General features: G+C 38.5%; 1 protein-coding gene across 4 annotated transcripts in view; it reads left to right on the top strand.

Moving 5' to 3' along the window:
- LOC126336991 (sorting nexin-6) overlaps window positions 1-26,782 on the top strand; it is a 68,449-nt gene that overhangs the window by 23,203 nt on the left and 18,464 nt on the right. For 2 of the 4 annotated variants that reach the window (XM_050001229.1, XM_050001227.1), the window contains 4 exons: window positions 3,773-4,104; window positions 12,938-13,053; window positions 17,397-17,579; window positions 18,632-18,649. In XM_050001229.1, the coding sequence (XP_049857186.1) occupies window positions 3,773-4,104; window positions 12,938-13,053; window positions 17,397-17,579; window positions 18,632-18,649 (649 nt within the window). The remainder of the gene's footprint in view (window positions 1-3,772; window positions 4,105-12,937; window positions 13,054-17,396; window positions 17,580-18,631; window positions 18,650-26,782) is intronic. The other 2 variants (XM_050001231.1, XM_050001228.1) reach the window with 1 other exon arrangement.

The raw sequence follows: 26,782 nt of genomic DNA, 5'->3' as shown, positions 1-26,782 counted from the left end.
TCTCTGTAGGCCCCTGGGCTCAGCAGCTGTTGTGGCTCAGCACCTGAAGAATAATTTGGAAAATATTTTGAGTAGATTTCCCCACCATGTTATAGTTCTGGTTAGAGATTTGAATTTGCCGGATCTAGACTGGGAGACTCAAACGTTCATAACGGGTGGCAGGGACAAAGAATCCAGTGAAATATTTTTAAGTGCTTTATCTGAAAACTACCTTGAGCAGTTAAACAGAAAACCGACTCGTGGCGATAACATATTAGACCTTCTGGTGACAAACAGACCCGAACTATTTGAATCAGTTAATGCAGAACAGGAATCAGCGATCATACAGCGGTTACTGCATTGATGATTTCAGCCGTAAATAGAATTATTAAAAAAGGTAGGAAGATTTTTCTGTTTAGCAAAAGTGACAAAAAGCAGATTTCAGAGTACCTGACGTCTCAATACAAAAGTTTTGTGTCAAGTACAGATAGTGTTGAGGATCAGTGGACAAAGTTCAAAACCATCGTACAATATGCGTTAGATGAGTATGTGCCAAGCAAGATCGTAAGAGATGGAAAAGAGCCACCGTGGTACAACAACCGAGTTAGAAAACTGCTGTGGAAGCAAAGGGAACTTCACAGCAAACATAAACATAGCCAAAGCCTTGCAGACAAACAAAAATTACGTGAAGCGAAATGTAGTGTGAGAGGGCTATGCAAGAGGCGTTCAATGAATTCGAAAGTAAAGCTCTATGTACTGACTTGGCAGAAAATCCTAAGAAATGTTGGTCCTATGTCAAAGCGGTAGGTGGATCAAAACAAAATGTCCAGACACTCTGTGACCAAAATGGTACTGAAACAGAGGATGACAGACTAAAGGCCGAAATGCTAAATGTCTTTTTCCAAAGCTTTCACAGAGGAAGATTGCACTGTAGTTCCTTCTCTAGATTGGCGCACAGATGAAAAAATGGTAGATATCGAACTAGACGACAGAGGGATAGAGAAACAATTAAAATTGCTGAAAAGAGGAAAGGCCGCTGGACTTGATGGGATACCAGTTCGATTTTACACAGAGTACACGAAGGAACTTGCCCCCTTCTTGCAGTGGTGTACCGTAGGTCTCTAGAAGAGCATAGCATTCCATAGCATTCCAAAGGATTGGAAAAGGACACTGGTCATCCCTGTTTTTAAGAAGGGACGTCGAACAGATGTGCGGAACTATAGACCTATGTCTCTAACATCGATCAGTTGTAGAATTTTGGAACACGTATTATGTTAGAGTATAATGACTTTTCTGGAGACTAGGAATCTACTCTGTAGGAATCGGCATGGGTTTCGAAAAAGACTGTCGTGTGAAACCCAGCTCGCGCTATTCGTCCAAGAGACTCAGAGGGCCATAGACACGGGTTCACAGGTAGATGCCATGTTTCTTGACTTCCACAAGGCATTGGAGACAGTTCCCCGCAGTTGTTTAATGAACAAAGTAAGAGCATACGGACTGTCAGACCAATTGTGAGATTGAATTGAGGAGTTCCTAGATAACAGAACACAGCATGTCATTTTCAATGGAGAGAAGTCTTCTGAAGTAAGAGTGATTTCAGGTGTGTCATAGGACCGTTGCTATTCACAATATACATAAATGACCTGGTGGATGACATCGGAAGTTCACTGAGGCTTTTTGCAGATGATGCTGTGGTGTATAGAGAGGTTGCAACAATGGAAAATTGTACTGAAATGCAGGAGGATCTGTAGCGAATCGACACATGGTGCACGGAATGGCAATTGAATCTCAGTGTAGACAAGTGTAATGTGCTGCGAATACATAGAAAGATAGGTCCCTTATCATTTAGCTACAAAATAGCAGGTCAGCAACTGGAAGCAGTTAATTCCATAAATTGTCTGGGAGTACGCATTAGGAGTGATTTAAAATGGAATGATCATATAAAGTTGATGCCAGACTGAGATTCATTGGAAGAATCCTAAGGAAATGCAATCCGAAAACAAAGGAAGTAGGTTACAGTACGCTTGTTCGCCCACTGCTTGAATACTGCTCAGCAGTGTGGGATCCGCACCAGATAGGGTTGATAGAAGAGATAGAGAAGATCCAACGGTGAGCAGCGCGCTTCATTACAGGATCATTTAGTAATCGCGAAAGCGTTACGGAGATGATAGATAAACTCCAGTGGAAGACTCTGCAGGAGAGACGCTCAGTAGCTCGGTACAGGCTTTTGTTAAAGTTCCGAGAACATACCTTCACCGAAGAGTCAAGCAGTATATTGCTCCCTCATACGTATATCTCGCGAAGAGACCATGAGGATAAAATCGGAGAGATTAGAGCCCACACAGAAGCATACCGACAATCCTTCTTTCCACGAACAATATGAGACTGGAATAGAAGGGAGAACCGATAGAGGTACTCAGGGTACCCTCTTCCACACACTGTCTGGTGGCTTGCAGAGTATAGACGTAGATGTGGATGAGGTAATACGCTGCCAATATCAGTAGGCCAAGAAGAGACTTGATTTTCTTCTCTTCAGTTGATCTGACATCAGTGTTTGTTGTGAAATTTGATGCAGTGTGCTGTATGTAAATGTTGGTGCATGTTGTAATTGGTCTAATGGTTATGTTATGAATAAGTAGTGAGAAAGAGGTCCATAGCAGTTTTTGCAGCTTTTGTGGCAGCTTCCACACCAGGGTGGTCAATCACAAGACCTAGATACCAAGTTCTGATGTTGTGAGTAGGACAGTTTTTCATCCATTTCATAACCCTTTTCATTCCAACAAAGACATCATTTGTGCTTTATCTGCTGTACTTATTTGTGGTTTGAGGTTGCTCTCATCCTCAGTTTCCTTGTGGCTGTGGTGAGAGAGAACTTCACAGTAGTTTCTTGTTTTACTTTGTAAGGATCCATTTCTGAATTAACCACAGTGACAACAGACAAGCTACTGCGAAGGAATAAAATGTTGCTTTCTCAGCGCACAATGTCATAGTCATGTGGGGTGTTAACACCCCAGGGCTTATTGTTGCATATTTTCTTTTAACTCTGGCTTCTATTGTTGATTCTATTTTTAGCCATAGCTTGCATGTAACTTTCTACATAGATACCAAATAACTTGAAGGTACACTCCTATCCATTATGTAGTAAACCTCCGATAAGAATGACTGAGGTGTTGTTAACACTCCATGTGACCACTAAAGGATTAATTTACATACATACTGCTGAATCCTAAGTATTTTTTTGTTTCTTATGTTAGATTTGTATGTACTCTACAATTTCATAGGATTGTCTTCTAAAGAAAATAGGACAGCTATTATTGTTTCACAATTATTTTTATAATTTTGATACATTAATAGGCTAATAAATCACTTAGCATGCAAAATTGTCTTCCTTCGTAAAGACAGTGTAAAAACAATTTGTCTATCCTCCAAATAGAACTTTGAAACTGTAAACATACTGTCAATTAAAACAATTTTCCTTTTATAATTGTATTTAAAAATTCAATGTAATGTCACACTTAATAGGTACACAATAAAAAGAAATGTTCTCGCACTTACCTTGGTGTGCTCATTATTTGTGATAGTTTCTCTTTTCTAGCACCTGTAAAATCTTGTTATATAGGTCAACATCACTTGTTTTCTACCATTTCATACAATGTCTGTACTTGAGATAGCTATCTCAATAGGACGTATATTCAGAGATCTGTTAAACTTTTAAGCTTGAATGTATGTTAATGACACTGTCAATGTCTTTTCATCTACCATTAAACTATAACAACTACTTTTTTCTCTACAGAGAATATCTAGCAACTTTCAAGAAGACTGTAGCAATGCACGAAGTATTTTTGTGTAGACTCGCCAATCATCCAGTCTTTCGTAATGACCACAATTTCCGCGTATTTCTGGAATATGATCAAGATTTGTGTGTAAGAGGGAAGAACAAAATGGAAGTGCTTGGTGGATTTATGAAATCTTTTTCAAAGACAACAGATGAGTTGTTACTTACTGCAACTGGGGTAAAGGACGCAAGTGAATTCTTTGAGCAAGAGAAAAACTTTCTGATAGATTACTACACCCATCTAAAAGATGCCACAGCAAAAGCTGACAGGATGACAAAACGTCATAAAGGTTTGTATATAGTAAAACTATTTGCCATGTTTTTAAACAACATTGTTTCACTACTTTTTGCTTCTAATTTAAGAAAATAGTGCCAGAATGTGCTGGGGTAATGTATCTCCATATATCAGCATTGTCATTCCAATTATCTCTTTCAAAGTAAAAACTAGCAAATTATATCCCGCCTAAGCAATGTTTGCCATGCAGAAAGGGCATCGCCTTGCATGTTAATCTTTGGGTGGAGAGATGGGAGCGTTCGAAATGGGCTGGAAAAAGACATATGATATTACCTATTTGTCATTCTGATCCTCATTGAAAAAAGTAAAAAAGTCAGAAATGAAAACAGTTACCATACTGCTTGCTCGAGCCACTATTACTATGTACTATTTTTGTTCCTGGGACACGTTTCATTTGATTTGTACTTACTGAAAATGAGGCAGCATCTGTAAAAATTCTTTTGAATTGATTTCATCTATATGAACTATCATTGGCAATGTTGACCCAATCTATGTCATTGCTTTGGCTTCCAGGATGCCATGAAACTTAAGTTACACATGGGTGTCTGAGAATGTTTAATACAAACATATTAGACTGGCTGTTTGAAGTGTATAGTTCATTTTGTTTCCATTAACAAAGACAACAATCAACAAATTAACTAATTATGTGAAGTACTTGTCAGGTTAGTGTTCAAATTTTTGTGTTAAAAGCTGGTTTGACTTTCCTTGCTTCATATGAATTGCTAGTAGAATTTGACTGTTGTGTGCCGGTAGTTACTTTAAAAGGGAAGGTTATATTTCGTATAGATTCTGTACTTGTAACTGTCTGGTGTATTGCCCTGGGTTCTGAGGCTGTGCAGTCTCATATATTCTTCACGCTTTCTTTGCTTTAAAGGCAATATGTTGAACTGTCACTTGTAAATAATCTAAAAATAATTTACCTCTCATCAAGAAATAAGAAGTGTTTCACCCATAATGGTATTTCAAAAACTTTTAAACAGTGTCACACCCAGTGAGTGGTCTAGACAGTTAATGACATGGGAATCTGAGTATTGTCCATAGTCAAGTAACATGGAGAAAGTGAACTGAATATTTTAGGTGAGATATGGAATTGATCAGGAAATATAGAAGAAATAGGCAAGATTTTAATAACTGCAATTTAATGTTTGTCTGAGCAAAATTGAATAAGTGACCTGAATGAAAGTAAACTTACTGATTGTCCAAAAATCCCCTGTAGGGAGGTATGTGGATAAGTGTGAATGCAAGCAGAGCCAGAGTGAATACTAAAAGTACATGCCCTGGGCCTGATCTGCAGATGTTCTCCTGGATGGCTATATAAACTGAACACACTTCTTAATATCACTGCCTTACCTTTATACTGTGGGGTAGGCCACATTCTCTCTTCCACAGTGGTGCTTCCAGCAACTGCCCTGTGAGACCTTGTGTGTGACCATATATGGTCACTGCCACACCTCATGGGTTCTCCACATGAGTGCATGTAACTCCTTCTGGGTCCATGCAACACTTCCTGCTAACACCCAAACCAATACACTTTCTGGGAAGTCTTGTTTGTACTTTCCAGAAAACTTTTGTACTTTCCAGAAAATGTTTGTACTGTTGCCTTTCTGGCATTGCATTTTAAAGATGTGACAGTAGTACATAACACATGAACATTTATTCCTTACAACTATCACAAAAATATTGGTTCTTGGTAGTGTTCCAGGCATATCTCCTGCGTAATAATATTAAACTGCAGATTGAATCAGACGGAATGCATTACAGCTGCATGGGTCTATTTAAGAGTGATTCCCAATGTGAGGGTGTTCAGTCCTGGAAGAAAGTGAATCTTCTTGCAGTAATAAAAATTATTTCGGCTCAATAATCACTGTACATTATTAGAAAAAAGCTACTACCACTATTTTAGTTGACCAATACTTAATCATCAGCCGTCTGACATAAATTGGTGTATAAAGACCTCATCTAAACTTTTCAGTGAATTGCTGTTTTCAGTGGGAAACATCCATGCTACTTTTGCATGTTTTGTGATGTGATTTATCCACTTGACATTAGGTTGTTGACTCTCACATTTTGGAATCCAGCAAAGAACTTAATGTGACCATATATCATCGATCTCCATGGCTACATGTATCACACTCTTACATTTAATTTTTGTTAGTCATAATTATGCTTTTCAATCTAGTCTGTTCCCTGTCTGCTTTCTGTCCTAGTGATTCTCAATGTGCATCTTTCTATTAGTCATTAATCAAACCCAAATTTTAGAATGGGTATCACATTTAAAGTCAGTGTCTCACTGGTAACACACGCTGACATTACAGTTTCAATTTGACATACAGAAAGCTTCATTCGAAACCTCTGTTTAGTTCATTAAGAGCACATGGTTATTTTTACCCCTTTGTTTAGCTGTCGATTGGGTGCTGATCATCACTTGTCTTCCGTTATAAAGTTCTAACACCAGTTATCATGATTTGGGTGGCCAACAAGCAAGTATTTGGTTTTAAGGTGTTCAGGTATAAGAGGTATAGCACAATCAGAATGGCAGAGGAGTGCATCTGAAGGGTGGGCTTCAAAATAAGAGTAAAATGAAACTCCAACAATATTCTGAAATAACAAGGTTAAATAAGGGTTCAGCCAGTCTGGGTGATAGTTGAATAACTGAATAGGAATAAGAAGAGAGGGAGGTGGTGGTTCATGTTAGTTGAGGAGAGTAGATATGGGGGGCAGATAGCAAGAATCCACCTCTTGATCTGAACACTTGTATCTGAGTGAATACTGACCTCTGCTCTCCAAGGCACCATAGCAACTACCATGCGACACTAATTTTACATTCCTACTGTTTAGATGGTTTATTCAGTGAAGTACAGTAAGTGTTGGTGTGATTCTGATGCCAAAGTTCTTCCAGGCATGTAGGCATCGTGGGAACTCAGGCCTGTAGCAGGTCGGAACTTCAAATGAGAAAGAAAACTTTTAGATTCTTATTAAAGTATTAATGAATTACTCTGAATAACATACTGGTTAGGCATCCTGTGCAAAAGAACATTTTCATTTCTGGGATATAAACCGACATAAAATTTCTTGGTATGGACAAAGACAACACGTTAATAATAGATATGAATAAAACAGAGTTGACAGTATTTTGGGGATATCCTTGGGCTAGTATTTATTGTTAATAAGAACCCCCTAAGAATTTTAATTCTGTTTCCCTCAGCTTACAGGTTTGGAAGTAGACTTCAGATTACTGCAATAGTAACACCACCAGCTAGGAACAGAATGATCTTACAGCATAAATTGCAATGTGTATTGGATGTCACCAAACTAAATACAAAAACAGTGTTATTAGAAATAAGCAGAACCAATGTTTGAATATTACCTAAGTATGAATTACTGTTCGTCACTTTAAAAATGAGTGCCTTTTCTTTACAGTCCAGAGTCTGTTTAGATATCCAACTTCACTAGTGTTGTGGTGTGATATTTTATTTCAAATAAAAATCATTAGTAATGGTGGTTGAAAACTTGTGGTATATATGTCACCCTTGTACTGCAAGTGGCCTCCTCAGAGGGTGGAGTAGTGGACAGACGTTCAGGATGCACTCCTGCCCTTGGGGATGGGAAACTGCCCTTAAGAAGTGGAAGAATCAGCAATGACAAATAGCACGAGAATGCAGATGACAATGAAAAATCTTTAGTAAGTGACATAGCATGTGTCCAGGAGTTTTGACTTGCTGGTGAGTGTATAGATTCTCTCTCCATTGGCAACAGATTACGGATAAATTCCCCTTTCAAATTTCGGGGAGGGGCTACCAAGGGACTAACAATTGTTGAGGTACACATCCCAACATCACAAGCAGGAGATGGTGTAGAGAAAATTGGAGCACATTTAATGGGTCATTTGGTATGTTAAGGCAGACGAAGATTTAATAACTGTGGAGGATTGGAATGCTGTTGTAGAGTAGGAAATAGCAGGTAGTTAAAGTAAGATATGGGCATGGTATTAGGAATGAGAGAGAAGAAAGTCTAATGTAGTTTTGCAATAAATTTCGGCTGGTAATAGTGAATACAGTGTTCAAAAATCAAAGGAAGTGGTGTACTTGGAAATGGCCTAAAGATATGAAGAGTCTGGCTACAGTATAGATCAGGGCCAGGTGCAGGTGCAGTTGTGGTGCTCGTAGGTTGGGAACGAGTCAGTTTCTCATAGCCAGTGGCATGATTCTTTGACATAAGCAGTGGTATGCCAGAAGAGAGGCAATGTATTTCTATTGCCAATATTGAAATCATTGTCTTGTTTGCTGTTTTTTCGGTCTATTAATGAGTTCCGAGAAAACTAGGTAGTGATGATGACAGCAATTGCTATAAAGTGGACTGACAGTGCATGTCTCATGGATTATATGCAGACACGAAAATGAATAAAGTGTGGTATTGAAATGAATACACAGTTGATCTGCCTGAGTGTACTGAGTAAGTGGATAAATGTTTCCTAATTACATTGTGGGAGAAGGCAGGTGGATCAATGTTCATTCATAATACTCGGATATTTGCTATATTAATAAACATCTGTCTGCCCTACTTCCTCCTGTGATTAAATTTTAATAAAAAATTGATCACTTTACCCAGTGTTCTTGCACAGATTGATCGCGTAGTAACCCAGAGCAGGGAAATATTTCACTGCTTTTTCAAATACATCAAGGGTTGCGATGCTGTCCTTGGTGTGCAGATATTACCGCAGTTTAAACAGCTATAACTCAAACAAGGAGCAGTTAAATTTAGAATAAAGATTTCCAGCAGTGTTTCACTCTCTTTCAAATAGGTTATTTTAAAAAATATCACTTGTCTGCTGCTCTCAAATTGCTGTGAAACAGAAATGGCCGACACGGATTGCAGAATCTGTTGAATGTATTGAACTATCTAATGAGCACATACTAGGGATTGAAAATGAACTGAAGACAAACGAAGCTAATAAGGAGTAACAGAGACGAGACTAGGGACAAGTTAGCGTAAAAACTGACAACCACGTAGTTCATGAAATGAAGGAAATTTGCTACCTCTGAAACAAAATAAAAGATGGAGCAAGGACACTGAAAGCTATCTAGTGTAGGCAAAAAAGGAATTGTTTACCAACAGAAATCTGCTAACATCAAACACTAGTGGTCTTTCAGGAAGAAATTTCCAAAATGTGTGTTTAATGCACATAATTATAAGGAAGTTAATTGACTGTGGGAAAACTGGAAAAGAAGAAAATTTGAGAATTTGAGATTCAGTGCTGCTGTAGGATGTGGAAAATTGGATGAACTGATCAGAAATTAAGAGGTTTCTCTGCACAACTGGCAAGGAAAGGAACATCAGGAGAACACTGAAAAAAGGGATTCATGTCTAAGTACATCAGGGAATAACTTCTGTTCTACTGCAGGGTGCTATAGAGGGTAAAAATTGTAGGGGAAGACAGGGATAGGAATATAACAAATAATTGCAAGTGCTACTCAGTTACAGTTTCGTACAGAAGAGGGAGTTCTCATAGGCTTCATCAAGCCAGTCGAAAGATCATCCACTCAAACAAAATCAATTTCCCATTTGAGGGTAGTGGTCCCAGTAAGGCTGGGGACCATTTGCTTAAAAGATCTCGTGGTCCTTGTATATTGATATATCATCTGCATTCTATGTTGGTGCAGCTTTACCCAACTAATGTAAAAGAGTGTATTGAGAGAAATGGGATGAATATGATTCCCTTTGGCTCTTCATTCAATTGTCTCAATTTGAAATAGTAGTTTTGACTTAACAACAAACCTGCATAACTGGTTACGTCTGTATATAAATTGCCAAATGTTTCTCTTACCCTCGATGAGCTGAAAAACTCTAAAAACTGAGTAACCTAGTTCATTGTAAGAGATTTGCTCCAGTTAATAACAAAGAAACTGAAGCTGGGCTGAAGGATATGGCTTAACTATTGTGAAATGGCCACCATCCATTGACATTAGAAGAAGGAAGTGCAGCTGTAACCCAGAGTATATAGTACATACATATTGCACTAGCTGTCAAATTTATTGGAAATTCCAAGTAGGACCACATCTCGGAACCATCACATCTCTTGTGAGACCTGTAGTTAAAGTGGACCTGTTGTTGTGGTCTTCAGTCCTGAGACTGGTTTGATGCAGCTCTCCATGCTACCCTATCCTGTGCAAGTTTCATCATCTCCCAGTACCTTTTGCAACCTACATCCTTCTGGATCTGCTTAGTGTATTCATCTCTCCGTCTCCCTCTACAATTTTTACCCTCCACACTGCCCTCCAATGCTAAATTTGTGATCCCTTGATGCATTAGAACATGTCCTACCAACTGGTCCCTTCTTCTAGTCAAGTTGTGCCACAAGTTCCTCTTCTCCCCAATTCTATTCAATACCTCCTATTGCGTATGAAGAGCCATTGCACTCGCCTTAAGTGATTGTGTAGTGTTTCTCGTCAAGTTGTGCCACAAACTCCTCTTCTCCCCAATTTTATTGAATATCTCCTTATTAGTTATGTGATCTACCCATCTAACCTTCAGCATTCTTCTGTAGCACCACATTTCATAAGCTTCTATTCTCTTCTTGTCCAAACTATTTATCGTCCATGTTTCACTTCCATACATGGCTACACTCCATACAAATTCTTTCAGAAACGACTTCCTGACACTTAAATCAATACTCATGTTAACAAATTTCTCTTCTTCAGAAATGCTTTCCTTTCCTTGCTTTTGCCAGTCTACATTTTATATCTTTACTACTTTGACCATCATCAGTTTTTTGCTCCCCAAATAGAAAAACTACTTCACTGCTTTAAGTGTGTTGTTTCCTAATGTAATTCCCTCAGCATCACCCGACTTAATTAGACTACATTCCATTATCCTCATTTTGCTTTTGTTGTTGTTCATCTTATATCCTCCTTTCAAGACACTGTCCATTCCATTAAACTGCTTTTCCAAGTCCTTTGCTGTCTCTGACACAATTACTATGTCATCGGTAAACCTCAAAGCTTTTATTTCTTCTCCATGAATTTTAATACCTACTCCGAATTTTTGTTTTGTTTCCTTTACTGCTTGCTCAATATACAGATTGAATAACATCGAGGAGAGGCTACAACCCTGTCTTACTCCCTTCCCAACCACTGCTTCCCTTTCATGTCCCTCGAATCGTATAACTGCCATCTGGTTTCTGTACAAATTGTAAATAGCCTTTCGCTCCCTGTATTTTACCCCTACCACCTTTAGAAGTTGAAAGAGAATATTCCAGTCAACGACGTCAAGCTTTCTGTAAGTCTACAAATGCTAGAAACGTAGGTTTGCCTTTTCTTAATCTTTCTTCTAAGATAAGTCGTAAGGTCAGTATTGCCTCACGTGTTCCAACATTTCTACGGAATCCAAACTGATCCTCCCCGAGGTCAGCTTCTACTAGGGGGAAGTGGACCTAGTACATCTGAAAGCTCACTTCAACTTCCTTCAACAAGGTTATGAACTTAGATCAGAGACAGTGAAATGGATCTTAAAATTTGAGTATCTGCATCGCCTACTTCCAAAGTCTTAAGTTAAGGAGGAAAACTACTCTTGGCCCTTCTGAAATGTAACACAGCTGATTAAAGTCAAAAACTCTGGAAGGAATTGTACTTGACATGGCTACAATGACCAATCAGTATGGGAGTTAGAATTCTCCTTAGCTGATGACGCAGTGAAGGTATTTAAGGCATCACATGGCTACATATTTGATTATGTGAAAGACATGTTGGTTATAACAACTCATCCATCTGAAAAACATTACAAAACCTTAAAGAAAACTGCAGATAAAGTGGAGGAAACACCTTAATACTATACTTGAAAGTATACTGGTGTAAAACTAGATGAAAATTTCTTTGAAACCAAGACTTTAAAACAAGAAGTGAGTACAAGAAAGTTGTCGAGTACTCCAAATAATGCAATCCCTGTTGCAACACACTTTTATTTGGAACATGGAACCACTGTTGCTGCACCAAGTCAGATGAGAATGGAGCAAACTGACAGGAAGTAAATTGGGAATGCAGCTTCACTTCTTTCAGATATCAACTACTGCACTCAGCTTATCAACTGCAGAATACAAAACACCTAGGTGAAGAAATTTCACCCGTGCCAAACAAGTGGATGTTGCTGCATGTGAGACAGTACTTTGTGTGGAATTCTTGAGACCACTGCCTACAGAAATAAGTTTATCGCATTAAAGGAATTACTTCACTTAATATAAGGTGGTTTGCCATAGCAGAAGTTTGACAGGAAAAGCAAACCACTTACTTAGGTTCTCTGCTGCATGGTTATCAGATGCCATCATCCAAACTTGGATCCATAACTAATGGGCCACTCTGTGTTACTGCAGAAACTTGGTGAACAGATTGTCGGCAAGAACACATACCAAACTCATTACTGGAATGTAAAAAGGCCCCTAATTTTCACTTTCAAACCTTTCTGAAACACCATTAATCAACTTAGGATAGCAGTTTAAAGATTTTTTTTAAATAGGAGTACCTGAATGGAGATCACTGAGCGCTGCCAAAAACTGTAGGCTGCCTTCTAGTCTATGTGAAATTAAATAAAATCTGTGCAAACTGGGATCCTTTAATATCCAGTGAAAGTCTTTGTATGAACACGCTCTGCCAAAATCATATATTTATTATTATTATTGCCATAATTTATTTCTGGATGTATATGTGAATGCAGAAAATAATTTGGCGGTAGTTTGCTTGTAGTTATCTCGGTTAACATTTTTCAAGTGCCAAGTTTTGGCTGCTGTAAAAAAAATATTTTGCATAATGTACTCCAGTGCTGACTTTCTAAAATTTCAGATGTTGCTGATAGTTACATAAAAATATCAACTGGATTTGTGCAGCTTTCAACAATTGATAATACTGATTTGGAAAAGTTTTTGACAAAAGTGGCAGAGACTTTTGAGAAAGCAAGGGTGAGTAATAGTTAAAGTAGTAGCAAAAGATTTTATCATTAAAAGATTCAAACTGGATTTGAATTTTACTATGAATCATTTCTTTTACCTCATGCAGATGTCTTGTAGCTGCTGTTACTCTAAAGGTCGCTTGAAATTTGAAAAAATGTCTTTATGGTTAAGGCATTCTAAATTTTTCTGGGTTAGAAAATTTTAGTAAAGTAATGAAAATGTTTCCAACTAAGTGATAAATCTTATATTTTATTTGAAGCTGGAGTTGCATGGTATAATATGCATGTATGTGACAGAATAATATGCCCACAGATGTGAAGTTCTGACAAAGATTTAAAGGCTTCAGTTCTGCTGTGGCATGTATTGGACAGAGATGCCAGTACTTTGGCACATTAAAGCTCCCAATATGTTGACATATTTTTATTGTTTGACAATGTACATTATTGTTCTCTGTTTAAGATTACAGTAAAATGTTAATATACCAAAGAGTTAATTTTCTGCACTTGTGAGAAGTATTGTGAGAACAATGGAGATAGTAAGTTTCCAATTGCAGTTTAGGAGTGATGGGCCACTTTTTGATAGCAAATAGTGCCGCTTTAGACATCAATAATATTTCTGTTTATTGATCAATGTTTTAATGACAGTATGTACACCATTTTAGTGCCATCTGGATTCTCCCCCGACACCAGCTTCTCAGAACTCTGTAGGTGGGAACTGTTGTTAGATGTCCTTGGTTCTCACCACCCACCTGGCCTTAGTTCATGTGAAGTCCTTGATCTCAATAGTTCCATTCAGTAACTATTCCTTTCTTCACTCCCTTTTAGTTACCTAAATCTTTCATTTTCTGAGCAGTCTTTTTCCCCCTCCTCACATGTGTCATGTATAATGCACTTGCCTTTATGCTCTTAACTCTTGCATGATGTTTTGTCAGTAAGCTGTTGACCTTATTACCCTATCTTCCACATTTAAATTCTCAGTGTTTCAAATCTCATCCAATGCAGTCTCCAACAATTAGTGTTTCCTTCTTGTCCCATCAAGCAAGACTCTCCCAATTCGGGGTTCGGGGGCAAACTTTCCGCAACTCTCCCCATTTCCTGGACCTCAACAGTCCATCACCCTTCCTTCCCTTTCAGTGCTCCTGCCAGCAGGAGCCACTGGCTGAGAGCCAAGAGTGTAATTTCAGAACTGTAGGTAGAGGGAGGGGAGGGGAAGTGGTGTAACCTATAAACAGGGAAGACTCCAAAGGCTTAATTGCTAAGCTTTTTGTAAGAGGAAAAATGTACAGGGTACTTCAAAACAGCTTTTTGTAATTCTCAAGAATGTCTTCATCATGAGAGGATAGAGCTTCAGGTAAATTTTATCTTACACTTAGCACTGAATTATTTTTATTTTCAAAAGAACCCTCCAATATTACAGTATTAAAATTATCTTTCACTACACCTTGTTGGACTCGTGGAACAAATTTCCACTGACTTGAAGACAAACAAAAACTGTGGGGATGATGACTGTTTCAAACTTGAAACCTGAGCTATATTTTGTTATAAATTGGGATCAAACAGGATGTTATCATGTCTCTTGTAAGGTAACTTTGTTCTGAGGTGCTAGTTACAGCTGTCAGCCAATTGAATCCCCTGATGCACTGGTGCACTGGCCAATACAGAAACACTCTGGAGAAAAAAGTTATCGGCAGTTACAGAACCCATCACACAACAAAGGGAAATCGCAGGTAGAAGAAGAGGAATTAAATTACATGCCTTGATCAGTAATCATTTATGGGCTCACGTTTCTGAGAAAATGCTTAAATATCAGTGGTTTACTCTGATATTATTTGTCAGATTGTGAGGTATTTAGCAATGTTAGTGATGTCGCTTTTCCTAATTATAGCCACACCAAAATAATGTGATATATACCATATGTGCCGTAATGTCACTTACGGTGTTCCAAATTTTTATGCTTAGATTTTTTTTATACATGTGTTGGAACTTAAATGGTGACAACAGTGCTGTGGAGACACTGCAATGAAATCTACTATTGTCACTGATAACACACATTGACATACCTACCTACCTACCTACCTCCAAGCAAATGGACTCTCCAGTCTCACGTCACCGGCGTGTGCACAATTGAGGGAAACAGTCACTTATGAGTGAGCAGTGTAACATAAGTGTCACTATGTTTTCGAAACAGGAAAAATGGAGTTAGATCAAATTGAATGTGCCAGAGGTCGTACAGCACAACAGTGTCATCGAGGTCTTAGAGGTGTGTGGGGGAATTGGCATTGCCGTACAGAACAGTGGCACGTTGGGTAAAAGGCTTCAGAGAAGGTCGGCAGACTGTGGCAGACATGCATCGGGCAGGTCGTCCTAGCATCTCTGAAGAAGTGCATGCCATTGCCATGTTAGTGGAGAGAGATCGACACAATACAATTAGTGAGCTTGCCCACGTAACCAGATTAGCGCATACGACTGTGATTCGCATCCTGAAGGAACGCCTGGGCATGCGAAAAATTGCATCATGATAGTTTCCACACGGTTTGACGGAAATGCAGGAATGGATGCATGAAGATGCTGCTCACACACTTGGAGCCTTATGAGCACGAAGGAGAGGCTTTCTTACACCATATTGTAACACTGGATGAGACATAGGCCACATCGTATGAGCCAAAACTGAAACGCCAATCCAATGAGTGGTGTCGTTATGGGTTGCCACTAAAGTGGAAAGAGCGTCAGAGCCCCAGAATGGTGAAAGTTATGGCGATTCTTGTGTACGACTGTGATGGTGTTATCCTAACACATTACATTCCTTCACGGCAGACTGTCAGTGCACAGTATAAATGTTCATTTTTGGAGCATCACCTGTTACCAGATTTGCAAGAGAAGCAGCGACACTTTCTGTGCATCACACCCATCACTTTGCATGGCAATGCGTGGGCACAAACAGCACAAGTTGTGTCTGCTCTGTTTGGTCAATGGGACTGGGAAGTATTGTACCATCCACCATACTAAGCCTTCCACATAACTGGCAATGGGTTCTACACAATGCTGGTGACTACTTTGAAGGATGTAACCGGTGCAAACGTGCAACTCTTCTGTATTGGTTGAGAATAAATAGTTGCCACTATTTAAGTTCCAACCCTCATATATACATAGCACCCAGGAGAATGTAGTGATTCTGGTCATAAATCTTTCCTTGGGGAAACTGCCAAAAACATTAAGCTTTTGATTCTCGTGACAGATTATGGTATGTGGTGGTTCTACATATTCTTGCATTGTGGCACTTCACTTTCCTGTTTAAATGGAGTATAGCTAAGTTACTTAATGCCAGATTTGAAAGGAAATTATCTTCCATCTCCACACCCAGAACAAATTAACAAAAAGATACCTGGCTAACTCTCAGCTGGCCCAAGGACTGCATTCAGAACTCCGTTGAATATGCTCTGTGTTACAGTACATGAGCTGACATGTGGGTTTAGCTGTATGTAAATCACCAGTGTCTTCAATCTGCTGGTGCCATTGATAATTAGTTTCAGCTGTTGGAGGTGCAATGCCACAATTTTGATGAAAATTACATCACACTATTGTAACTTAATTTCCTTTGTTCAAACAATCAGACAACCCAAAAAGCTTTTTGTTGGTGTGTTATCATAGACTCGACTCAAGAGTTAAAACAGGAAAACCTCTCCTGGCAACCACATGTTCCAGCAACAGAAAACATTTAACAGAAGTGAAGTTAATTTCAGTACTCCATGTAAAATTCGCATATGGTTCCTATCTTAATTCATGTAGAAGATAGTCTTGTGAGTTTGAATAAATGCTTTTGAAATGCCCTGTATATCAGCTAATGGAATAAACAGCAAATTATAAGCAGATTTGTTGTTGTCATTGTTGGAGGTTACTGGAAGATAATAAAATTTAAAGCTTAACTCCTGCTCTGAACTTCCAGCTTTGAGTAGTTTGGTATAATCAAATGCAAAAATTAAATTGTTCAGTGACAAATAACTTCTTTGAGGGGAGCAGTGCAGCCTTATAGAAATAAAAGTACAAGGAAGCATTTTGATCATTGGCAGCACTTTTTTGAGTCTGTGAAAGTGATAGAAAGTTATTAGGCATAACCTTACTTGTAAATCCTAACTGGACCAGTTACCACAAAGTTGACATGATTAGTGCAGTACTTAAAACATGATGCATACTCGGTTCACAAGTCACACTTCTAATGGATGTAAATGCATATCTCATTTTACTTCAAGCGTTATGGATGTGAATAAAGTAAAGCAAGACTACCAAATATATCATGACAATTTGGTGTTGCTCAAATTCATAAACTTGAAACATAGTATGTTCATTGTTTCGCAGAAAATAGAAGGAAGAGTTGCTTCTGATGAAGATCTGAAACTATCCGATACCTTAAGGTATTATATGAGAGACACATTTGCCGCAAAACAGCTTTTATATAGACGTTTACGTTGTTTAACGGATTATGAGAATGCCAACCGAAACCTGGAGAAAGCTCGGACAAAGAACAAGGATATTCATGCGGTGAGAATTCTATATTAATTTGTTTAAATTTTAATTGTTCTTTGTATGTGTAATGCTGATAAAATGTTCAGCTGTGTTAAATTGGGAGAAATTTCCTAGAATGCTTCCACCATTTGTACATATATGATGTGAAGAAAACATGAAGTGAATTTCTTACTGTTGGTTTTGAAATTCTGTGACCTAAACAAAATGTTAATATATGTTTTAATAAAAAAAACTGTCATATGAAGTAACTGTTTTTAATGTTGATATACTAGTCAGTGTAATCTTGTTGTAACAAAAGTGAAACACTATTAGTTATGAATTGTGGAAAACTTACTAACATTTAATAATGTTAGTCAATACTGGAGTAATTATCTGAAGTACTAAGTTTTTTTAAATAACATGCATATGAGCACAGGTAGAGCGATTCCTTTGTTGCATCATGCATTTAGTTGCATAAATACGTACAACCATTTCTTTTCTTTAGTTTTTTACAGGATGTTTGTATTTCAGATTAGGCAGAAATGTTGCCACTTCAGTGATTGCAAATTATAAAATTGTGAAGACTTGTTAGAATTCATGAGACAAAATTTGGAAGCTGATACAAACGGGGGTGAAATGCAATTTGTATACTATGTGTCTTTTTTTCCTTTTTGTAAGTGGGATTAAAATAGGTAGTACATATATGGGAAAGCTCCACATTGTGATAACACCAATTCCATGAAGGTACAAAGAATAAAACAATGTTTGACACGATTGTGCCATTAAAGGTGGATGGAAAGAGAATAATGAGAAGTCTGTTCAGTGCACACTTATGCTATTATTGTATCTTAAAATGTTATCTGAGCAGCAGTAAAGACAGAGATAAAGATTTTGCTTATTAATGCATAGAATTCTATTGTCTTGAAATGTACAAAAACACAATTTTTTGTCATACTTTCAAAATAGAAAATTCTTAAATACTGAGGAAATAGCCTGACATGCAAAGCATTGTGTTCTTTCTTTACTGCTGTTTACTGCTGTAATTCTTTATTATTAATACCTGGGTATTATTATTTTTGCTATCTCAGGCTCTGGAAGTAGCAGATGTAAGTACTTCTCCACTTAAACACAATTCATCAATATTCATGCATGTGTCTCCAGAAATTCAGTTCACTGTGTTTCCTTCCTACAAGTGTCAGAATATTTAACACTTAAGTCTTTATGAGGTGTTAAATTCAAGTAAAATGTTGCTCAAAAACTGATGTATAAACCAGTGTCACTGGTATATTGGCAGTGTGTTGAACAATTTTACGTGATTATGAAGTAATTTGCAAGAGAGAACTACTTTAGAGATAAATGTAGTAGTAGTAGTAGTAGTAGTAGTAGTAGTAGTAGTAGTAGTAGTACATTGCTTATGCCAAAACTAAGAACAATAATCAGCACTATTAGGCTTGTATTTCAAAGTCTTGGATCAGAGCCTGTTGGCTCTGAAAATAGTTTAACCTAAGCTACTTCTTTAAAATCTTTCATTCACATGGTTCTCACCTTTTACGTGATGAAATAACAATTTCTGACTTTTGTAAGTTGCAGCAGTGTTTTAAGCAGTCACTCAACTATAGTGTTTGTCTTGAAAGTAATCCATCCTTGATGATGGCTCAAGAAAAATTTAATTATATCAAATCTTTAGGAATGCATAACATTAAAAAAATTAATTGAATAGGTTCAACGACGGAAAATTCTTAAAAGTACCACTTTCCTACATGAATACATTTTTGCTAGTGTGATTACTGTGTGTCATCAGCTTTCCGGAACTCCTCAGTTGGCCTGCTCTTTAGGGAAGCCACCACAGTAGCTTCAGAGTTGTTGACAAACTTTTGATGCTGTCCTTCAAGGTCCCTTTTTAGTTGAGGAAACAAAAGTCCGCCAGAATCACGTCTCGACTTTAGGGCAACTGCAGCAACATTGTGAAACAGATTTGAGTCAGATAGGCTGTGACAACAAAGGCAGTGTGAGCCGGGGTGTTTTCACGGTGCAGTTTCCACCAAGTGTGGTATTCCTTTTGGAGGTAGATAACCCTGGGATTAAGTTTCCGGAGCACTTCCTTGTAAAATTGAGCATTGACGGTCTGGCCAGAGAGCACAGTCTCATGGTGCACTATCAACTTTGCATAAAGAAATACTAAGAGCATGGACTTCACCTGGGACTTGATCATGCAAAACTACTTCTAGTGTGACAGCAACATAGTGTGCCATTCCACATTCTGCCTCTTAGACTTTGGATCATACTGCAAGACCCATGACTGATTTACAGTGATCACATTGTCCAGGGAAATGTGATCATCCTCAGAGTAAGCTTGAGTTTTCACACACTTCAATTTGGTGTTGCTTTTGTGTGTCTATCAAAACTCTGGGTACAAGTATTGCACAAATCTTCTGTGTGGTAAAATCTTAAAATAGAATCTTTTGAAAAACTATTTTTAACAAGTCCAGTAATTCGAACTTCAGTCTCACTCACTTGAAGGTCTGAATTCAGTAACTGGCACACAAGACTCAGATGGTCATCTATTCGTGGTGGTGTTGGGCATCTTTCATGGGCGTTGTCAGTGACCTACTTGCAACCTTCTGTAAATGTCTTGTGCCCCTGTTCATCTGTGATCTGGAAAGGCAATTAGCCTCAAAGGCTTCCTTACACATTCCAAAAGTTTCCAGCAGAATCTCATTAAGCTTCATGCAAATTTTTTTGCATAGCGTTGCTCTACCTCCGTCGTAAGTTCGATGTAACCACTGTGTTGAGAATCGTGGAAGAATCAATCCTAACGCTCCAAAAACAGAGCCACTTAGCTATCTACTCCTGGAATGCTAGTAGCCCTGTCCTCCACAACTGGTCTGACCCCTCTGTGACATGTAGTCGTCACAAAAAAAATGATGCATTACTTTTCGGCCACAACCTGTATGTATAAATTATAGTTTCAGGTAATAAGAGCTAAGATTGTTGACACTACAGTGAAATCGTGCTTTTCCACTTCTCAAAAAAAAGGGGGGGGTATAAAATGTGGGAAAATCTAGGAAATAACATTTTTATGTGTAGGATCTCCCCCCCTCCCCCCCCCCCCCCTCCCCGTGCATTTTCGTACTTCATATATGATATCTAAACAAAAGGCATCAAAATACTTATCAGGGATTTGTTCATTGTCATAAAGGTTTATTATTTAAGAAAGACTGCTGATGTAATTGCAGCTGGTAACTACCTGGGAAGTAGAAATGTTTGACTTGATTCTGTACATCATAATTGATGTTTTTGAAAAGTGTTTAACTGTCATTCATTATTTCAGTAATGAAACACTGTTCAAGTTTCGTATTTTTTCATGCTTTACACAATGCGTTTTAAGATTCTCATTGTCAAGTGTAAATATTTACATAAATATTTTGTATGGTGTTTGCATATGTGGTGGTCTGTGTCTCTTGCGCTTCAGTCATCTGAGGTTAGTTATTATGCCTCCTCAATTACGGATGCTGCGTTTAAACCAAAAAACATTACCGGGAAAAGGGAACAAAGGTGTAAACTAATTCTACAAGTGACCAAACAATGAAACACATTAAATATGTTTCCACAAAGGAGTCATGATGATCACAACAATCACGGAGCTGCACTTGCACAATACAGTTTGGAAATGTTTGTGATTGGTCATGATATCTTCATTCTAATTAACCTAGTTACTCCCATCAGTCACCACGCCGAGTAGAGCTTGACCATGACAGGAGATGTGGCATGAATTGTTCAGACTTTCACCCGTTCACCATTTCAGGTCCACTGAGCATACCTCCAAGGTCTCTAGAAACATAACCATGTAACTTTTATAAACACTATTTGACGGCCAATGCTGTGCCAGCATCATTTTACGTCAATTGTTTGTTTTTTCTCCACGAATATTTCTTCTTAAAGTATAAAGTGTGGGAAAATTGTAAATCTATTAGTGCAAAATTGGGTGCGAATTAACAATGTGGATATAAGAAATTTGACAAAGCAATAAAAAATGTAAACAGTGGGAAAATGTTAATTCAGAGAATGTAAAAGTGTTACTGTATTTAATAATGCAATGTGGTCAGTATGAAAATACAGAATAATCAGGACTCATAAAAAATTATCACTTAATATTTATGGGTAACCAGTTTTAATTTTGGTATATATGTAAATGATAAACTGAACTTTATACTGAATCTATTATTAGCCAATGTGGGAACCTATGGTGGAAGTATTATGCTGAAATTGTAGGTGAAAATGTCAGTGACAGTTTGAAGCAGGCCAGGAAGTGTGCTCAGGTAGCCTTATGGTTAAAGTGACTGCTTCTAATAAGCAGGGAACTTGAATCAGTCCCAGCCTAGCAGAAATTTTCAGTTGTCCCCTTTGACTATTTATTTAATGAAGAGTGAATGGTCAACTGAGTTTTATTATGAGACTTCAGTTTGTTAGAATACTTGAAGAACAGATGTAAGAGAGAATTAAATTTGGTAAATGCCTTGTTTATTATGTACATGAGTAGTATTGACTGGCTATCCTGGACATGGGTAGCCGGACAAGAGAGGCAGTAGCTAAACGGTGTTAAAATACTTCTTCTTTCATCATAGTCTAGACCATATCCTGGCCATGTTGGCTGTAACATTGTGAGGAAGTAATGTTAGCTCAGTTGCGAATAGGGTACTGCGGCTTCAGTCACCGCCACTTAAGTGGCGACCCTGCACCCAGCTGTCCTTCCTATAGCCAGCCATTAACAGTCAATGTCTCAGGGTTGGGCTGCCTCCTGCTTTGCCGGACATTTTAGCAAATGACATGGCAAACAGTGGCTCGTGTTTTGCATTTTAAAAAAAGCAGTAATATGGTGAAAGTGATTTGATTTCTACCTGGTGACTCTGGTTTCTTGTCTACATCTTTTAGTTACTCTTCCGTAACATCTTCATGTTTTAGATTTGTTTTTTCTTCGCTCTTGTATTGGACCTCATAACAGGTTTTCCCCTCATGGTCCCAGCATCTCTGGTTCTTTACTAGGTGCTTATGAACTCAGATACTTTGTGCCATAACCCCCCCCCCCCCCCCCCCCCAAAAAAAAGTGTGGACCATAATCCTGTTCTGCCTTCTAACAGGCGAAACCCCCTCAGATTTAGTGGTAAGGTGGCAGAGTGGATAGCTCATCAAAAACTGAACACAGATAAAGCATGAAACTGGGAAAGATGTGTAATGAACTGTGGCAAAAAAAAAGCAAAATAGAAAAACTGGTCCAGGCTTAACAAGTGCAAAATTGAGAGAAATTGAACAGCAGTGGCATCGTGCTTATGTGGTCATGGTATTGGATTCAAAACTCCCTCGTCCAATTAATTTTTATTACTTTCTTCACAACATTGTGAAGTGTCTGTCTGGTCATTGAAATGTTTATCTTTCTGTAGTTTTGGCAGTTGTCATACTACACATTGGTTATAGAATGTCATGTGGTAAGAGTATGTTACTGTCACAAGTAAATGTTATGAATAGTGAGAGCAGGTGAGATACCACATAGACATCTCACAGAAATAAAAACAGCAAGTAAATAGGTATGAACTGTGTTACAACAAAGGAATTTGTGTAACTTTCAAAATAGAGTGAAACTTCAGAGACGTTAAAAACATAAGTTTTGATGGAGCACAGAGAAACTGTTGCATTCATTTACTGCAGATTATGTGACAAACTTGTTTTCATCACTTCCTTGGGAGTCATAACATTAACATTCGTACGAATACTGAAATCGGGCAAGGAGGCATACATCACTCACTTAGCATGTTTAGAAACTAATTGCATTGATAAGATATTCCTATCATATGATGGATGTGCTGTGACTAATGCCATGTATGACACCAGACATGTTTTCCAGTAGAGGATTCCAGTGATTTGTTGCCTTGTTGTAAACACATGCAGTTCCCATTTGAAAGTCATTTCCTTTTGGCTGCTAACAGAGTAGTTGCACAGAATAAAGTGTCATTATAGATCCCCTACCTTACAGCTCACTGTTACAGACGGATGTTAAATAACAGCACACACACACACACACATTTGAATACAGTGAACAGTGAAGAAGGAGAAAACAAAGAAGATTGGCATGAGAGATATTTGAACATGGCCTGCTCGCTTGACACAATCCAACACTGTGACCTCTTAAGCACACTGCCATTGCTCTTTCATGCTGCTCTGTATTAGATTCGTTGTCCTTGCACGGTTCACTGTTACTATAATTCTCCACAGTTAAATACACTTTCTGTTCTCATGCTTAATTTGTGTTCAGTTTCTGATGGGCTGTCCTGTGGCCCTTCTTAAGACTAAATCTGAGGGAGGTGTGGTGCAGAGTTTCCCTTCAAATACCCAGCCATCTTTTCCTTGGTCTTCCTATGGATCTTGTACCTGTAGGTCTGAAATTTAAGGCTTGTTCTGGTAGTCTTGAATCTGGCATTCTTTGTAAATAGTCTAGCCAGCAGTGTCGATTAAATTTGGTCTTCACATTTGTGGTGTATATCCCAAGGTCTGCTTTTACGCCTTCATTTCTTAGTGTATCTAATATTCTACAATCCATAACTGCTCTTAGAAATTTCGTTTCTGGTGCCTGGCTTCTACTTCCTTGCTTTTTAGTACTTGGCCAAGTTTCACTTCCAAATAGCAATGTGGGTGGCAGCTATTACTGTGTGAAACTTGATTTGTGTCTTCTCTCTCTTTTTCTCAATGTTCTATTGATTGTTCCATGTAGCATTTGATATTTCTGTAATTTGTTCTCAGTGTCTCATTCATTCTGGTAGCTTATAATATTGCATAGTTAGTGTTTTCTTATTTTTGTACCTCTGTATAGGATTTGTCACCTTTATTTGCTGAGAATATCCATTCTTTTCATATGTTCCATAAGATTCTAGCTACATGGTCAAAAGCTTTCTCTGTCTGTAAGTGTGAAGTGTTTTTCCCTACTGGACTCCTTTTTCTATAATTGAACAGTGAAAACGAAAACATTAGTATAGGGGCTTGATTTTCTTAAACCATTTCATTCTTCTGATCATAAATTTTTAGCAGTAATTCCTAGGCACTGATGTATTATCTTGGCATAAATCTAATGTGCTGTATCCGCTAATACTTACCATATGTTTTTTAAAATTTGTTGAAAATAGATATTACATAGTAAGTGGGATGTTGTCAAGTCTCGTACTTCATACAAAATTTGGTTTTTCCTAAATTAATATTTGTGATACCTTTGACTACCACAGTTATAATGTGCTGGGTTAAGTGATTATGCATACAAGAAATACAGTATAGTCTCAGTTGACCATTTTATACCACTTTCAAAGCCGAAACAAGTCTGGTTTACTGTTGGAACATTAAAATTAGTGAGTGTTGCCATTAAACTGCAGTTATTTAAGTATGACAGTTAATAATAGGGAAGATCGTTATTGGTGATGAATGAGATTCATTTGTGGCATCTGCATGTTAACAAAGCAACTAGATTGCAGTATGAAACAAAAAAGTTACAAATTTTGTTACTCTAATTCTTTAATTTACTTATATCTTATTTGCTATAAATTACACCACGGAGAACATTAAAGGATGTGGGATGAGTTGAAGTAGAGACATATTGTAACCTTTACTAACAACTATCATTAATCTTCTATATCCCAATCCTTTTTTGACAAATTAGTAATAAGTGACCATCAAGCAAGTATCGTTCAGAGAAAGAAACCAAACAAGAGACTTATGACTATGAATGTTTAATAACTACTCAGGTTTATGGTGTAAGCAGTGACTCCATGGGTAAAATGAAGGCTGTTATCTTCCTCGGGCATGGACTTGGTGCTGGAGCAGACAAAAATGACCATCTATTCAATCTGTTCTTGCAGCAACACTGCTTAGTAAGACCGTAACTGAAGTCCAGTTGTTATGGAGTAACATTTGCAGTAAGCGATTATCAGCTTGACAGTCTCGGCGAGTAGAAATGTTTTATTGTTTCCTAATATCTTACTTTCCACCTTGACTCATATTTTTATTCAGATAGTGAAATGGGTGTGCAATCGGGTCAAAATGAATGTTATTTGGGGGAGTACATTATGACTGCTTACTGTCTCGTATTTAAGTACAAACGAATAGCAGGAGAAACCTTAATGCTCTGTGCTTCCTTGCCCACACATCTTGGGGTGCAGATCATGCTTCTTTCTGTCGTACCTGCTGGGCTCTGGCTCTGTCCCCCTTGGGCTATGGTTACTAGGTGCATGGCTTTGAGGTGCCTTAAATTGTTACACCAACAGTCACCTTGCTTCATATCTGATGGTACCACCTCTTGACCTATGCAGTCACTGTTAAACAGTTTACTGATCATCCAAGCTATCCTATTCTTTTTGCATGGTTGGGGCAACACCACGACTCCTGCCCTCAGGTGAGATTACCAGCTGAAATGCACCTTTCAGCCCTCTGCTGGGACCTCACCTGTCCTCCTCAGAATGTAATCTCTGTGTTTTCTCTTAAAGTCCCCCCTTTCCCACTTTGCTTGGTGCGTAGGCCACAAATTAGGGACCCCCTGCGGGTCCGGGGTAAGAATAGGCCCGAGATATTCCTGCCTGTCGTAAGAGGCGACTAAAAGGAGTTTCAACCATTTCGGCCTTCCACATGATGGTCCCCGTTGGGGTTTGACCTCCATTTTTCAAAATTCTACACAAGTACGAGCCTTTTGGGGAAGGACGCCTTACGTGATGTATCACTGGTCCTCAGTGCACTAAGACCTTGACACTCAGCATTGTAACGGCATTGTAACCGCACCCACTATTCCTCAAATTGGGCCTAAACGCCTGATGGGTTGCACAAGTTACGCCCATAATGCGTCCGCATCTGCACCTACGATCGTGATGGACTTTCCATGGCACCCGAAATCCAGCACAGTAGCCAGCCCGTTGTGGTCGTCATGTACCCTCTAGGTTGTAGCCCCCTGACAACACAGGGATCGTACTGCCGATACCTGAGCTGCACCCTCCCCATGTCAGCCAAGGAGTAGATGGCCGTCTCCTTGGGGCATCAGGACTCCCGGCTACGGTCATTCTGCCAGGTGGCCCTTACTGAGGCTGAGTGGCGCCCGTGGGGAGAGCCCCTGGTCGGAGTGGGTGGTATCAGGGTGGTCGTTTCGCAGATCAAACATCAACATGTATCAGGTCGACCTGCGGCAGAGTCTTTTAAAAAGAAAGATACTGTCTCTG

This window comes from Schistocerca gregaria, chromosome 2 (assembly GCF_023897955.1).
Source record: "Schistocerca gregaria isolate iqSchGreg1 chromosome 2, iqSchGreg1.2, whole genome shotgun sequence".
NCBI classification, from domain to species: domain Eukaryota; kingdom Metazoa; phylum Arthropoda; class Insecta; order Orthoptera; family Acrididae; genus Schistocerca; species Schistocerca gregaria.
The sequence above is the reverse complement of the archived record's forward strand: the minus strand, read 5'-3'. Positions and strand labels throughout refer to the sequence as shown.